The sequence below is a fragment of the Ursus americanus genome, chromosome 12 (assembly GCF_024610735.1).
Source record: "Ursus americanus isolate L20-20 chromosome 12, mUrsAme1.1.p, whole genome shotgun sequence".
NCBI lineage: Eukaryota > Metazoa > Chordata > Mammalia > Carnivora > Ursidae > Ursus > Ursus americanus.
Genome location: NC_142138.1, coordinates 9,323,177 through 9,339,632, shown reverse-complemented (window position 1 = coordinate 9,339,632; position 16,456 = coordinate 9,323,177). Strand labels below are relative to the sequence as shown.

The 16,456-nt window shown below is 38.1% G+C and overlaps 1 protein-coding gene across 4 annotated transcripts in view; it reads right to left on the bottom strand.

The window, feature by feature from the left end:
* OSBPL9 (oxysterol binding protein like 9) overlaps window positions 1–16,456 on the bottom strand; it is a 175,925-nt gene that overhangs the window by 109,457 nt on the left and 50,012 nt on the right. For all 4 annotated transcript variants that reach the window (XM_045799562.2, XM_045799563.2, XM_045799560.2 and 1 more), the window contains exon 3: window positions 6,740–6,818. In XM_045799562.2, coding sequence (XP_045655518.2) covers window positions 6,740–6,818 — 79 coding nt within the window. The remainder of the gene's footprint in view (window positions 1–6,739; window positions 6,819–16,456) is intronic.

Genomic DNA, 16,456 nt, shown 5'->3' with positions numbered 1-16,456 from the left:
GCTTAAGACTGAGCCACCCAGGCGCCCCAGATTTACCTCTTCAAATCTCAAGTCTATTTCCTCTTCTCTTTCCCCATTACTCCTTCTTTAACCCATTCAGGGCCTTACCAACAATCACAGCTATTTATCTAAAGCCTATGTCTTACTCTGTCTCTTCTCTGCTTAAAACTCTGCTTCGCTGGCTCTTCACTGACCTCATGATAAAAACATAAACCTCTTTATATTAGATATAGGCCTCTGCCTCATCTCCTCCCCATTATTCTAACAGTACCAAACATTTGTAGTTCTCTGAACACACTAGCAGCAACACATTTCCATACCTTTGCACATGCTGCAACATCTCTCAGCCTAACAAACTTTTCCAATCTTCAGAACTCTGCCACAGAGAGGAGGTAAGGAGGAAGAGGAGGCAGACAGAGCCTGGTGATAGGAACTTCTTAATTTTTACATTATATACCTTTGCACATCTTGAAATTTTTAGAGGTACTATGATTTTTAATTTTGATTATTATAAAAATAAATACTCGGTAACAACCCTACTCCTCTGTGAAACACTGAGTGTCTTTTCTGCCTCTTCATTTCAGTGTCTTATACATATTTCTACTATGACAGCACATTTCACATTACATTCCAACTACTTCTTTACAAGCTCCTTGACATCACGGCCCAAGTCTTATTTACCAGTATACTCTCAGTTCTAAGCATGGGGAGTTACACATACTATATACACAATTATGTTTGAACTCAACAGCCAGTCTAATACCAAAACTGCTTTCCATTCAATGTTTATTAGAGAATCTATATGCAAACAACTATAGCTGACTGATAAGAAAGGGGATCATTTTTTGCCCTTGTTCAAAAGAAAAAAGAAGCAGTTTATAAAGATAAATTGGCAACTATTTTTAATCTCTGAAAAAGGATAGAATGAAGTTGTAGTTTTCAAACCTTTTTAAAACTCTAACATGCTAGGATTGTAATTTCGATGATTACCTAAAGGAAAAAAAAACTAGAGTATTTCTTTCTTTTTCAAATCTGAATTTAATTTAAATTGACTTTGTTTTGATAATTTTATGGCATCTCTTTAAAATTGGAGATATTCTAAAATATCACGTTACCAGAATTAATCATTGCAATGATAACTAATCTCTTGTTTCGGGGAAGTATGTTTTTTTTTTCCTGGTACCAACCCTCTTTATTATAAACAAATGATGTTTCAGGATACAGGACATGGAGGGTGGCTAGAAATTTAAACCATAGTGGAATTGAAGGTGATAGGTAACAACCTACCTACATATGTTTCCATACACTTGACCTTCTTTCTTGTTGCCATGGATAAACTGTCTGCTCTTAGCAAAAGGCAATGCCTCCTCACCTGTGTATTAGGTCCCATCCTCTCTTGCCTTCTCAAGAACACTCACCCAGCAATTCTCCCCCTTCTCTGTTGCATCAATTTTCCCCTTTTTACTGAATCACAGCCAATACCACAAAACCATGCTATTATTGCCCTTATCACACAAAAAAATTTCTTTTTCTCATCCCCCTCTCTAGCTACTACTGTATTTCTCGCCTTTCCTTTACAGCAGAACTTGAAAGCACTGTATATTTCTAACTTAAAATTGTTCTTGGGGCACCTGGGTGGCTCAGCTGGTTGGGCGGTCAACTCTTGGTTTTGGCTCAGGGCACGATTTCACGGCTGTGGGATCAAGCCCCATGTCGGGCTCTGTGCTCAGCACAGAGTCTGCTTCAGATTCTCTCTCCCTCCAGCTTGTGCACACTCTCTCTCTCAAATAAATAAATAAAATCTTTTAAAAAATTGTTCTTCTCAAGGTTATCTGTGAACTCCTAATTGTTAAATCCTCTGATCCCTTCTCATCCCTCCACTTTATCAGGAGCATCTGACACAGCTGATGCCTCTCCCCTTTTAGAAATACTCTCTCTTGGCTTCCAGTTTACTGCATTCACCTGGTTTTCCTCCTCCTTTTTCATTGCTTCTTTTCAGTCTTTTCTGCTACTTCTACCTTAGCTCTGTCCCTTTAAATAGATGTTGGAGTGCTTCAGGGCTCATTAACTGGACCCCCCCCTTTTTTTTTTTAAGATTTTATTTATTTGACAGAGAGAGACAGCCAGCGAGAGAGGGAACACAAGCAGGGGGAGTGGGAGAGGAAGAAGCAGGCTCCCAGCGGAACAGGGAGCCCGATGCAGGGTTCAATCCCAAGACCCTGGGATCAAGCCCCGAGCCGAAGGCAGACGCTTAACGACTGAGCCACCCAGGTGCCCCTACCTGGACCCATTTTGTCTCACTACACTTAACTCCTAAATTCTTGTGGCTCTAAGTACCATCTATATGCCAATGACTCCCAAATTTATTTCTTCAGCATGAACTTTTCTCCTACATTCCACACTTCAACTGCCTACTTGACGTCTCTGTCTGGATGTTTGACAGGCATCTAGAATTGTTTATAAGCATGTCCAAGGCTAATGAGCTCCTGATGCCCACACCCCCTTCCCCAAACTAGTTCCTCCAGCAGTCTTCCCCACCCCAGTTAATGACAACTCCATTCTCTTGGCAAGCCAAAAATCTTAGTGTCAGCCTAAACTCCTTTCTTTCACATGCTGTAGTTTAACCTTTAAAATATGACACACTACTACTTAACAATATAAAAGGAACAAACTACTAATACATGTAACAACATGGATGAATATTAAAAACATTATGCTGAGCTAAAATAAAGCCAGACAAAAGAGGATACATAATGTATGACTCCACTTACAGGAAACTCTCCAAAAGAAAAATCTACAGTGATAGGCTAACAGACACATGAAAAAATGTTCAAAATCATTAGCCATCAGGGAAATTCAAATCAAAACCACACTGAGATACCACCTTACGCCAGTTAGAATGGCAAAAATAGACAAGGCAAGAAACAACAATTGTTGGAGAGGATGTGGAGAAAGGGGATCCCTCCTACATTGTTGGTGGGAATGCAAGTTGGTACAGCCACTCTGGAAAACAGTGTGGAGGTCCCTTAAAAAGTTAAAAATTGAGCTACCCTATGACCCAGCCATTGCACTACTGGGTGTTTACCCCAAAGATACAGATGTAGTGAAGAGAAGGGCCATATGCACCCCAATGTTCATAGCAGCATTGTCCACAACAGCTAAATCGTGGAAGGAGCCGAGATGCCCTTCAACAGATGACTGGATTAAGAAGTTGTGGTCCATATATACAATGGAATATTACTCAGCTATCAGAAAGAACGAATTCTCAACATTTGCTGCAACATGGATGGCAGTGGAGGAGATAATGCTAAGTGAAATAAGTCAAGCAGAGAAAGACAACTATCATATGATTTCTCTCATCTATGGAACATAAGAACTAGGATGATCAGTAGGGGAAGAAAGGGATAAAGAAAGGGGGGTAATCAGAAGGGGGAATGAAACATGAGAGACTATGGACTATGAGAAACAAACTGAGGGCCTCAGAGGGGAGGGGGTGGGGGAATGGGATAGACCGGTGATGGGTAGTAAGGAGGGCACGTATTGCATGGTGCACTGGGTGTTATACGCAACTAATGAATCATCGAACTTTACATCAAAAACCGGGGATGTACTGTATGGCGACTAACATAATATAATAAAAAATCATTAAAAAAAAAGAAAATAAAGAAAAATCTACAGTGATAGAAAGTAAATGAGTGGTTACTTGGGGCCAGCAGCTAGGAGTAGAGACTGAAAGAAGAAAGGAATCTTTTAGGTGATAGAAATGTTCAATATCTTGATTGTGGTAGCAGTTATGAGTAAATAAATTTATTGTCAATACTCACTGAACTTTACAATGTGTACATTTTATTGTATACTAATTATACCTCAATAAAGTTGATTAAACATACACACATAACCATTTCTCACTGTCTCCCTATCCCCACTGCTACCCTGTGGGAGCCACCATCACCTCTCTTCTGAATTACAATAGCCTAACCAGTTTCCCTGCTTCTGTCCCTGCCTCCTGCATTTTATTCTCAACAGAGTGGCCAGAGTGATACTATTAAAAAACCACATCATGTCACTCCTCTGCTCAAAACCCTCTAATGGCTTCTCTTCTCAGTAAAATTCAACATCCTTACTATGGTGGATGAGGCCTCACATGATCAATTTCTCTGTTATTTCATATACCTCATTTCCCACTACCCTTACCCATGATTATGTGCATTCCAACCAGAGCTGGCCTCCCTGTTGTTCTTCAAATATGGCAGGCACACTCTTTTGAACTATTTTCCTTCTGCCTAGTCATGACGTACCACCATCCCCAACAAAGCCTTAAATCTTGTTCCCTCACTTCCTTCAGGTCTCTCACCAAAGGGCACCATCCCAATGAGTCTTTCCCTGGCCACTCTCAAATTTCAACACCGCCCTCCACCTATACACAACCTCACTTCTATTTCATTTCCTCCTTTCCCGCTTTATTTTTTTCTCCCCAGGATTTAGCACTCTCTTATTTATATTTTGCTAGTGCGCGTGCGCGTGCACACACGCGCGCGCGTGCACACACACACACAGTATAAGTAACTTTTTATTTTATTGGATTTCTCCTCTACCAGAATGGATGACCCAAGAGGGCAAAGAATTTTATCTGTTTTGTTCACTACTGTATCCCCAGAACCCAAAATAATGTCTAAAATGGATGTTGAATAAATAATTTATCTCAACAAATTCTAGCTTTCCCTTTAATAGTTGATAGGAAGTAGAATTTGCTTTAGAGACACGTCAATTGAGACTATGTGCTTTAAAAAAATTCTGGTAAATTAAATAAAAACTTTAACACGTTTAAGCATATGCTAATATGTATCAGCCAAACTTGCTTTCAATTCTAATCAGGATCTATCAGACATTGAGAGTTTTTAATCACATTTTCAGAGATTTTCTTATGAGTAAGGACCCATGTGAAATAACTCTCATTATTGCCAAGAATATATAGAATATAGAGAGTCCTGGTGAGTTCTTTACAAAAGCCAGATAATGTTATATTTCCTAAAGCTTACTATAACAGTAAAAATAATCAATCTGACAGTCTCAGAACTAAATCATTTAAAAAATACATTTAAGTCTTATTTACACTTGTCATTTAAATCATTAAAGGAATTGCTATACAAGCAAGCCACATAAATATGGGAATATTTAACATAAATAATCTAAAACTAAATCAGAAGGTACAGGTTCCCTTGCTCTAGAGGTCTGAGTCTCCTTTCCTTTAAACAGGCAAACAATACAGTTTCTGGAAGTCCAAAGGAATTCTCTCCTTAATAACTGCAGAGGAGAGCATTCCATACTGCAGTCTTCCCCTGCATCTAGCAGCTATTACTTGAAATGCATTAAAGTATTCATCTTTAATCAAGTAAAGAGTTTCAGTGTAGGGGTGTTATCTGCTTTAGTTTATAAGCAGCACTATATATTCAACCTAAAAATAAAGGCCCTGCGCTTTTGTAATATTTAAAATGTTTTATAAAGTTAAATGCAGTGGAAAATTTCAGGAAAGCATCATTATTAAGCAGCTCTGAATAAAGTATGACCAAGCACCATAAATATTTTAAGGATGCTTTTTCCTAAAAGCATTAGAGGTATCACTATTGAGTTATATTGGTTTGTCTCTATCGTATATAAGCTGCATCTTTCATTCCTATGTGTCAATTTCTTAAACAAGACAATGAAGAAAAATAACCTCGATATACTATCCTACCAATGGAAGGACAACAGCTGTTTCAACATCTCATGTAACATACCTGGTCATGGTTAGACTTCATAACCAAAACATTTTTAAGCTATCAACTTATTTAATATTTATTTACACTGGTATACTTAGCATCTATCACACTGCATTGTCACTTGTAGTTCAGAGAGACTGCTAAAATCTCTAAAGCTTCTCATTTCTAAGTTTCCTGGACTGGTTTAAATGTAAAAGAGAGGTTACTCTGGATAGGCAAAACAACAAAAACATTAGTAACAAAGCTAATAAACACTCCTAATAGATGAGAGGTACATTAGGACAGCATCATTAAAATTGGCTTTTATTTGCTGGTTTAGAGTTTTCAAAGCAGGATGAAATGAGAATGATCATACAGTACCTTACCCTTTCTACCGGTGAACCATAGCATGCAATGCCGAAACATAGCAGTGGCAGATGGCATTGGTGTTATTAACTATAAAAAGGATAATAGCAGAGAAATGACGGCTGGCAAACAAGACACAGAAATGCAGATGAAATGAATGCAAACTTGCAGTTCTTGCAGCAAAGCAAAACCTTTAAGCCAAAGGTTGCCACTAGCTTCAATTTAATTTACATTTTGAGTTTTACACCAAAAAAATACTGCAACCTTCACAATCAGTCTTTAGACTCTTCATGCAGAGGCAGAACCATACTCCTCGATAAAGAAGATCAGCAACCTTCTGTAAACACAAGCCAGCAGCAGCAGCAGCCCATTACTCTCTCCCTTCACTGATTTTTATCCTTTAAATTTTTAATCTCCAATGGCAGCCAGATCCACAGTCGTCTCAAATAGATCTGTATCCACTGCAGATACAAATCCCTGCCTGACCTGCAGTACCACTTCATCCACAGCGTTCCTGTGCACTCATTCATAGAGGCTCAGTTGCAAAACCATTCAAGTCATCCAGCAAATACCCAAAAGAGGAGGAAAGAAGCAGTTGGGACTGTGAAGAGAAAGAATCTCTTCTTTTAGCTCACCCTGGAAATGGAAGGTTTTCTGATCAACAGTTATTGTGAAGGTGCTGTCGTCCTCATCGTCTATACCAATCACAGCTCCCTGTGAAACAAAGAGCAAAATCCCAATAAGGCAAACAATGACATCAGCAATATTCACTACTGCTACAGCCCTGGAATGCTCAATGCACTGAGGACACTGGCAGTAGGCTAGACACAGAAGAGGGGAATGTGAGACCCCACTTTTGCTTAGGGAGGAAGAACTAAAGGAGAGGGGATGGCACGGCACAGTAGTACTCTGCATGGCTACCTTTTATCCTTGCATAAGGGGCATGGCTGTGGTGAGAGGGGAAGGGGACAAACACAGAAGCTGAGTCTAGAATCTATGTTCAAGAGTCAGCCACTGAGTTTTTCTGAGTTTTGGACTACTCTCTAAAATGGGGAGCCAGAAACCACCACCACACCCAGTTGTTGTGAGGCCAAAGAATGCAGGTCCTCTTCATCAGGCTGCATCTGTGTTACACATGTTCGTGTGGAAATGTCCGATGACACTTGCTTCAAAACACGGCCCCAATCACTTCTTCCAGCTGTGCTCCCATAACCACTCGCACATGGCTCTGCAACTGCATTTTCACTTTCCACTGTGATTATCTGTTTATGTCTGCCTCCTCCCGTTGAACTGCCATGAGATCTTGTAAGTCAAAGACTATATATTATTTATTGATACATGACCTTCAACTACACACCCAATATGTGTCTTTTAAATAAAAGCATGAATAACTCCCCAAAAGGTAGGGAGGAGGGAACTGCATTTATAAGTTGTTTGTTTCAAGAAGGCGGGTAGGGTGGGTTTTAAACTTTTAGTTTTTTATATTCAACTACAAGTAGCCCATTAAGACAACAGGAATTAAGAGACAGGAAGCTATGCAAAATAGGGAGCGTACTGGTTAATGTCCTTAAGAAGCAAAAGTCTAAAGTATTTCAGAGAAAAAAAGCTAGAGAACATGAGATAGGTAAAATGTCCCAGGACGGTGACAAAAGCAGCAGCATGCCAGGACCTTGAAAATGGGGGCTGAAAAGAATCAAGGGGCCAAAATACCTAATCCCATGAATAAAGGCTACTCCTATCCCAAAAGGATTAGGTAATAGAGCCAAGTAAAGTGTCTCCTGAGAGTATAATAACTTAACCTGAGGTCACACAATTAATGTCAGAACCAGAACCACTGGCATGGTACCTACTTATTCCACGACAGCAAACATAAACACACCTCAGTGGGTAAGCATGTATGGGAGCAGATCATTCCGGTTAACTTAATTTTGTGGTTAACTGAGTTAACTTCCAACTTATGATGTATCAAATATTTGCAAAGTGACAACTGAATACAAAAATATGTGCTAGACACAGCTCTAGAATATATAACAATAGTCCCTGCCCTCAAAGCACTAATATTGCAGAGAAGGAGATAAAACATGCAAAGAGGTGAGCATAATACAAAGTAAAAAGTGATCTCCACATGGATGAACTTTGAAGGACCATATAATTCCATTTATATAAAATGTCCAAAATAGGCAAATTCGTAGACTAACAGTACATTAATGGTTGCTGAAGGCTGAGTGGAGGGGAAGAGGTGGGGTAACATAGGGAGTGACTGCTAATAGGTATGGGTTTCTTTACGAAACATTCTAAAATTGTGGGAATGGCTGCACAACTCTGTGAATATACTAAAAACACTGAATTGTATACTTTAAATGGGTGAATTGCATTGTACGTGAATTACATCTCAACAAATCACCCCCATATCAAATGTTTGCTCTTTCTTCTGAGTCCCTTAATGTGAATTTACCAGTGACTTAGTCAACTCAGATGGAAACCTCTAGGTTCTACATGTGTTCTCCTTCATTCTATCACCACAAATTGTGCTCATTCCACCTCTCAACTATAATCTCAAACATGCCAACTCTTCTCCATCCCATGAACTGCCAATGCCTAAAATTCAGGCTCTCATCACTACATGCTTAATAGGCAATCTGTCTCCCTTCAGTCTGGCTACCTTTTAGTCCAGTCTTTGCTATTGCCAGAGTAATATTTCTAAAGCACAGGTTCTCACAGGAGACAAAGATATTTTTTTTTTAAAGATTTTATTTATTTATTTGACAGAGAGAGAGACAGCCAGCGAGAGAGGGAACACAAGCAGGGGAAGTGGGAGAGGAAGAAGCAGGCTCATAGCAGACGAGCCTGATGTGGGGCTCGATCCCAGATCGCCGGGATCACGCCCTGAGCCAAAGGCAGACACTTAACCGCTGTGCCACCCAGGCGCCCCAGGAGACAAAGATATTTAAAACCTTCCATGGGTCTCCATGAACTAATAGATAAAGTCAACATCTCTTCATAATGCCATTCAAGACTATTCAAAATCTGGCCCAACAAACCTTTCCATGGTCATCAACTGGCTCCTTCCTCCTTAACACAGAGAAGCCCAGTATATACTCATCCCCAACATTTCTTCCACACTCTAGGGAGAAAAAACCAAACACACCAAGTAACTGCACTTTTTTAATATCCTTCCTCAAGCTCAATTCCCAACCATTGTTAAACAAAAGCAACACCCCAGATCTCCCCCTAGCTACCCTCCTTTCTCACTGCTTCCACAGAGGAGATTTTTGGAAATTGTCCAAGCCTTAACCGTTTATCCACTCCTGCAATCTAGCTTCTTTCCCACCACTACAATAAACTGCACTCTCACAGGTCTCCAACGACCGCTTTAGTACCCTCCAGTTTTGTCATATACCACCAGTCTAAAGCACTGCTACTGCTGCTGACCACTTCTTTCTTGAAACTCTCCTTCGCTGGCCCTTAATTACCTAAGCTGTGCTTCAGAAATATTTCTACCTAAGTACCTGTGACAACCTACATGGGAGAAAGCTTTCTTTTCTTGCCCATTACACTTTTCCCCTTCTCTGTCCAAATGCTTCTTTGAAGACTCTGGAAGCTAGCTAACAACCTCCCAGTCCCATCAGGTGTTGTCATTACCCTGAACATTCACCTGCATCTATACCCATCTATACCCACTATATTCACTTGTCATGTGGAAAAAGGGCTCCATACCCTATAACCATTCCTTAGGTCTCTTACTCTACTAATTGTCAACTTGACTACTGGCCCTTTCCCAACAGTATTTACACGTGTTCAAATTCTTTACCCTGTTAAACAACAAACATTTTCAATTACACATCTTCATCTAGCAATTAGTCCACCTCTCTCATTCCCTTCCAGTCAAGATTATTATTCAGACTTGCCCAAGCCTCCTGCCTAAATTTTTTTAAAATTCCCATTCCTTGTAGGGTATGTAACTGTATCAATGGCTCTTCTTTACCTTCAAAGAAGGTGACCATATGACCTGATTTGCCTGGGCCAGTTCAGTTCTTCCTGTTGTCCTGGCATAATAATTAATAGAGTGTGCTGGTTAGGGGTTATGGTCACTCTGCCGTAGCTTTGCCTACAATGTCCTCAGTGATTTGCTCCATGCCTACCTCTCATCTCTTACCAAATTCTACAGCTGGACAGCTTGAGGTTTACCAATTGCCCCAGGTTCTCTTCCACCAAATATCCATTCTCTCCCTTTATCCTGGTTATACTACTTATTTTTTACATTTGATAAAGTAAAACTCCTTTTACTAATCCACATACAGAATAATATTCTATTGTTAAGCAAAGTTCTTTACTATGCTAACCCATCAAAATACTAAAGTTTTTATTTCAACCCTGCTTTTATGACCCACTATACCAACATAATAAACATATATATTTTTCAGTGACTTTTCATGATTTTTCTTCTGAAGATATGAGATGATCAACCTTTCAGGTTATCAGTACTTGGGCTAACCAAGGTATGTACTGCTTCAGGGTCACACTATCCAAGTTCCAGATAGAAAGTGACTGGAGCTGGAGTCTCGTACAACCAGATGAATTTCCTGACTTTCCCTCTTCTCCTTTCCTCCATACACACAAAACTTCAGACATGAATCATAGTTCTGGTACCAAAGAAAAGTTTTGCTCTCATGGCTTAGGGGGAAAAAAATCCCATGAAACAGAGTTCTGGCTATTTTAGGGCCAATCTCCATTTGCAAGAAGAGAGACTAGATTGGTAAAATGACTCCAAAGATAGTAAAAAAGAAATGATGACTCCTCTGGGACACAGACTGCTCACACAACTAAAAGGAATGTAGACAGTGCTAAGAATACACAGCACAGCTACTCCCACAGTAACTTCACAACGATATACTTCCTCTCCCTGCTGAAATACTAGAAATCTCTTACATTCATATAACATATTTAAATATGGCATTGGAGATTGAGGCAGAACGGGTATTACTCATAGAAAACTGAGGCTCAGAGAGGTTAAAAAAAAAAAATGCCCAGGGTCCTGCAACCTAAAAGGCAGGAGTACTGAGGTCTTTCAATTCCTGATTCAAAGCCCTCTCTTAACAGGGCATTGTTATAATAAGCAATATTCACTAATTACTTCAACACATTTATTAAATACTATTCTGGGCCAGTAACCTTAATAGCCAGGGAATATAAATATGAATAAAATATATCTCTGCCCTGGAAGAGCACATCATCTAAAGGGAAAAAAAGAGGAGTCAACAAAACCGGGGAAGCAGAAAAGCGTGAGGTTTAGCCTGCTCACCAAAGATGCTGCTGTGTGGAGGGCCGACCTTAACACCATTCATTGATTCAGCAAGTATTCATTAAAATGTCTAGGCATTGTTCTAGGTAATAGTAATAGAACAGCAAACAATTTGCTTTTTTTTCCACTCAATATTATTTTGAGATTTGTTCATGTTGAATAAATAAGTAAATACATATAAATATACACATATACACTTATATATGTACATATATATTTTCCCATGCTGAGAATATATGTGTGTATGCACACACACAACCCATTTTGAGAATATGGACATACATTTTACCTGCTATATAGTTTTCCACTGTGGTATAAGTATACCACAATTTATCAGTTCTTCTATGTAGAACATTTAGGTTATTTTTAATTTTTCCTATTCCAATAATCCAGCAATAACAATCACTATATGTCTCCTGGTAACACTTCTGTAAGAAAGTGTCAAGCATATGTTCTGAAATGGAATAGAGTTCCATTTTTATGTGGAGTTGGGCATAACTTCAACTTTACTAAATACGCCAAAATGACTCCCCTAAGTGGTTGTACTGATTTATGTCCCAACAAGCACTCTATGAGAGTTTCCTATACCCCTCAATCACTAGCCAACACCAGGTATACTCAAACTTTATAAATTCTTGGCAATGTGACAAAAATACTATCTTGCTGGAGTTTTAATTTGCATTTTCTGATATCACTGAGAATAAGAACCTGGTCACATTTATTGCCATTCTTATTTCCTCTTACATGAATTGAGTGTACATATCTTTCCACATTTTCTTTGGGGGCATTCTTTTGTCTTTCGGGCATTCTTTTTGTCCTTTGATTTGTATGTGTTTTGGGTTTTCTTTTTGTCTTTTTCATTTGTAGGCTTTCTATATATATCCTGGATATTAAAGCTTTGCCAGTTTTATGCATTGTAAATATCTTCTCTCCTGTCCAAGGGCTATCTTTCTCTTTCATTGTGGTGTCTTTTGGTTGGTGGTGGGTGATGTTCAAAGGTTTTAAAATTTGAATGTTGTCAAATCTATGAATCTTTTCTATCATGGTTTGTACTTTAAAACACCCTATTCTGTCTTGACATCATAAAGACATTCTTCTATACATTCTTATAAGTATGAATTTTCATTTTATACCTTTAGTACCTCTGGAATTTATTTTTGTAAATAGCATGAAGTAGGAAGTAAATTTTATTGTTTCCATACGATCCAGCGTCATTTACTGAGTGACAATGTCTGACTTGCAAGGCTTTCATATTCTAAACTCTCATAGTTGCATGGTTCTATTTCTCTTTTGTGCCATTGATCAATTTCCTTCCCCTTATACCAACACCGTATCATTTTAATTACCATAGCTTCATAAAAAGCCTTAACATCTGGAATGGCAAGTCCCCCAACTCCTTATTCTTCAAATTTTTCTTGCCTCTTTACCATTTTAAATGATTTTTAGAATCACCTTGTCAAGTTCTTTGATAAGCCTAATTGTGGTTTTGACTGAACCACATGTGTTTATAGATTTAAGGGAAATAAGCATATATATGATAGAGTCAAACAAGAAGGAACAGTATAGAGCTTTTTCAATGTTCAGATCTTCCTTTAGTTTTTCAATGATGTCTTACAGTTTTCTTCCACCAAAGGAGTGCATTTATCTTGTAAAACATATTCCTAATAACTTACAGTTCTTGCTATTATAAATATTTTTAAATAAATTTTTCCTAATTGTCTCTGGGTCATATAAGGAACACTATGCTTTCTGCATATTGATTTCATATCCAATAACTTTGCTGAAGGTTAGTCATTCAAATAGTTTTTCTGTAGATTCTTGCGAATTTTTTTCTAAAGATTTATTTATTTATTTGGGGGAGAGAGCATGCATGAGAGGGTGAAGAGGGGGAAGGGCAGAAAGAGAGGGAGAATCCTCAAGCAGACTCCCTACTGAGCATGGAGCAGATGCAGGGCTGGATCCCAGGACCCTGAGATCATGATCTGAGCCAAAATCAAGAGCTGGATACTCAACTTACTAGGCCAGCCAGGTGCCCTGTGAATTTTTTTTTATATAGACCTCATACCTGCAAATACAAATAATGTTTATTCTTCCCCTCTAATCCTTTTTCTTTGAATTCTTTTGTTTCTTATTCTTGTGTTACATGTTTGCCAGGACCTATAGTACAGTTAAAGAAAATAATCTGCAAATACTAATTTTGATTCTTCCTTCCAAGCCTTCATTTTCCCTATCTTTTGTCTTACAGCACTCACTAGGACCTCCAGAGTACAATACTGAAAGACACAGCAAAAGCAGCCACCTCTGTTTGCTGTGAATTTTAAAGAGAATGCTTCTACTTTTTCACTATTATAAACACAGGTAGCTTTGTAGCAAATATCCCTTATCAGGTTAAGATTATTCTCTTCTATTCTTAGCTTGCTTGATCTTGAAGGCATGTTTCATTTTAGTCACTGCTTCTTCTGCATTTATTCAAATGGTCATGCACTTTTTCCTCTTTTGATCTATTAATATGGTAAATAACTTTAATTAACTTTAAAATTAGCATCCTAGCATTCCTGGAATAAATTCTATCTAGTCATAATACCTTTTGTTTATATATTTCTGGGTATGGTTTGCTGTATTTTGTTTAGGATTTTGAGATCTATATATATATATTTTTTTTTTTTTAAGATTTTATTTATTTATTTGAGAGAGCGAGTGAGTGGGACAAAGAGCAGGATCGGGGAGGTGGGGGCAGAGGGAGAGAGAGGGAAAAGCAAACTCTCAGCTGAGCAAGGAGCCCAACACAGGGCTCAATCCCAGGACACCGGGATCATGACCTGAGTCGAAGGCAGCCGCCCAACCAACTGAGCCACGAAGGAGACCCTTGACATCTACATTAATAAAGGACTCTGGCCTAAAATTTCCTTTGTTATTTTCTTGTTATTTTATTGTTGCCTTTTTCTAATTTTTTAAATTTAATGCTTAGCTCATTTTCAATGTTTTATATTAATTAAAGATCATAAATCACAGACTACCTAAGATGCAGTTTTAACACGTGATCCCTTCATTATTCGGGTTTAAATATTTCATAATTTCCATTATGATTTCTACATTCACCAATGAATTATTTAGAAGTATGTGTGTAAGGCAGTGAGTGGCTACAGTTTTGTTAAGGGATTTCTCATTTATTTCACTGCTGTCAAAAAATGTTATCTATGTGATACTGGGTTTTTATTATTCTCTTTTTCCATAACAATTTAAATCTTTTTTCTTAAAGTTTATTAGGTCTCATATTATACTGTTTCCAAGCTTTCTTCTGGCTAACATTTCCTGACTAAGATTTCATCACCTTCTTATTTTTAATTTATAATTATATTATACACATTCAGAAAATATAACAAAATTATATCTATGTACCAGTCACAGAGATTAAGCAGAAATTTACATCTTGCCCAAAGGAGGACATTTTCAGTGTCAAATTCATAGAGAAGAGATGATGCTTGCAAAAAAAGCTACTGAATTAACAAAAAAGGCAGAAATCAATAGAGTGATTTTTCATAATGAAATGACACATCAATAGACAGAAGTTCTTACAGGATAGAGATCTAAGGGGACAAAAGTGAAGAAATTTTTTTTTTTTTTAAGATTTTATTTTTAAGTAATCTCTATACCCAGCATGGGGCTCGAACTCAAAACCTGAGATCAAGAGTCGCATCCTCTACCAACTGAGCCAGCCAGGCTCCAAAGTGAAGATTTTGAGCTTCTACATTAACCTAAAAATACCTTTTTGCATCCTAAGATGGCAATGATTGTAAGATGAATCCCAAAGCCTGAGGTGTTAACATTTGAAAAAATAATGTACAGTCAATGAAATAAGACACTATCAGAAAAGTCAGTGCTAAAACTATTAATAATCCATGATGATGCACTGCTGAACTCTCTTGTGATGGACTAAAAGAAAAGAGAACAGATGACATATCCCTCAGGGAATCAGTTAACTCTGATGACCAGCACAACTGGTTAATGGAGTACTCATTTCATTGGGCTGGGTAGAAATTGTTACTTCAAGTCACATATGGATTAACAGTTTTCGAAAACTCACAATACATTTAACATAAAAACTTTGTTGAGTATTAATCCACCTTACTTTGGTGATTCCTAAGGCCGTGTAGAATTCTTCTGAATCTGAGATTCATTTTATCAATTAATTACAACAGTAACTACCATTCATTAAGAACCTAAGTCCCAAACACTGTATTGGAATATACTGTGTTGGACTTATTTTATCAATTAATCTGATATTCACAATTCTATGAGTAAATAATATGATGCCCATTCCAGAAAACAGGACTCAGAGCTAAACAGAGGAGTTGCCTAAAGACACAAAGCTAGTAAGTGACAGAATCTGGACTTCAATTCCCTTTCATACGTGGCTTCTTTTTGTCTATTACACACTACCTTTTTAATATTGCTACTTCTCCCTTTTGCAGATTTTTCCTAGAAATGTCAATATTTATCTTTTGCTAGTATGGGGGGGCAGGGGAGTGGAATCAGACCCCAGTTCTCACCAACATTTTACTTGTCCATCAAGGTGAGGGCACCACCTAGTGGCATATACTTTGCCACCATTATAGTCAAAGACCATAAAAATATGGGAAGGAAATGGTTTTTCACTGTTCTGCTTTCCTCCACTGGTTTGATACTACCTTGTAACAAGAAGGAGTGTCTGCATTAACTCTTGTAAGTTAAAAATAATAAAGAAGTCTGATAACACTAAGGATTAAGCAAGAGTTTTGGAACAAGACAGACACAAATTCATCCCAGATTCAATATTTACTTTGTGACCTTCGTAAGTTACTAAAAGTAGCTTGAATCTGTCTCCTCCTAACACCCTTTACCTGACAGGATTATCATGGAACTACATGTGAAAATCATCCAGCACAGCACTTGATCCAAAGAGCTTCTGCAATAACTACTGGTTCCTTTCCCTCCCCTTTTATGTAGCCTAAAACCACATGTGTTCTGCTTTGTGTTTGTTTGCTTTTAATTTTAAGAGGGCTCCACACCC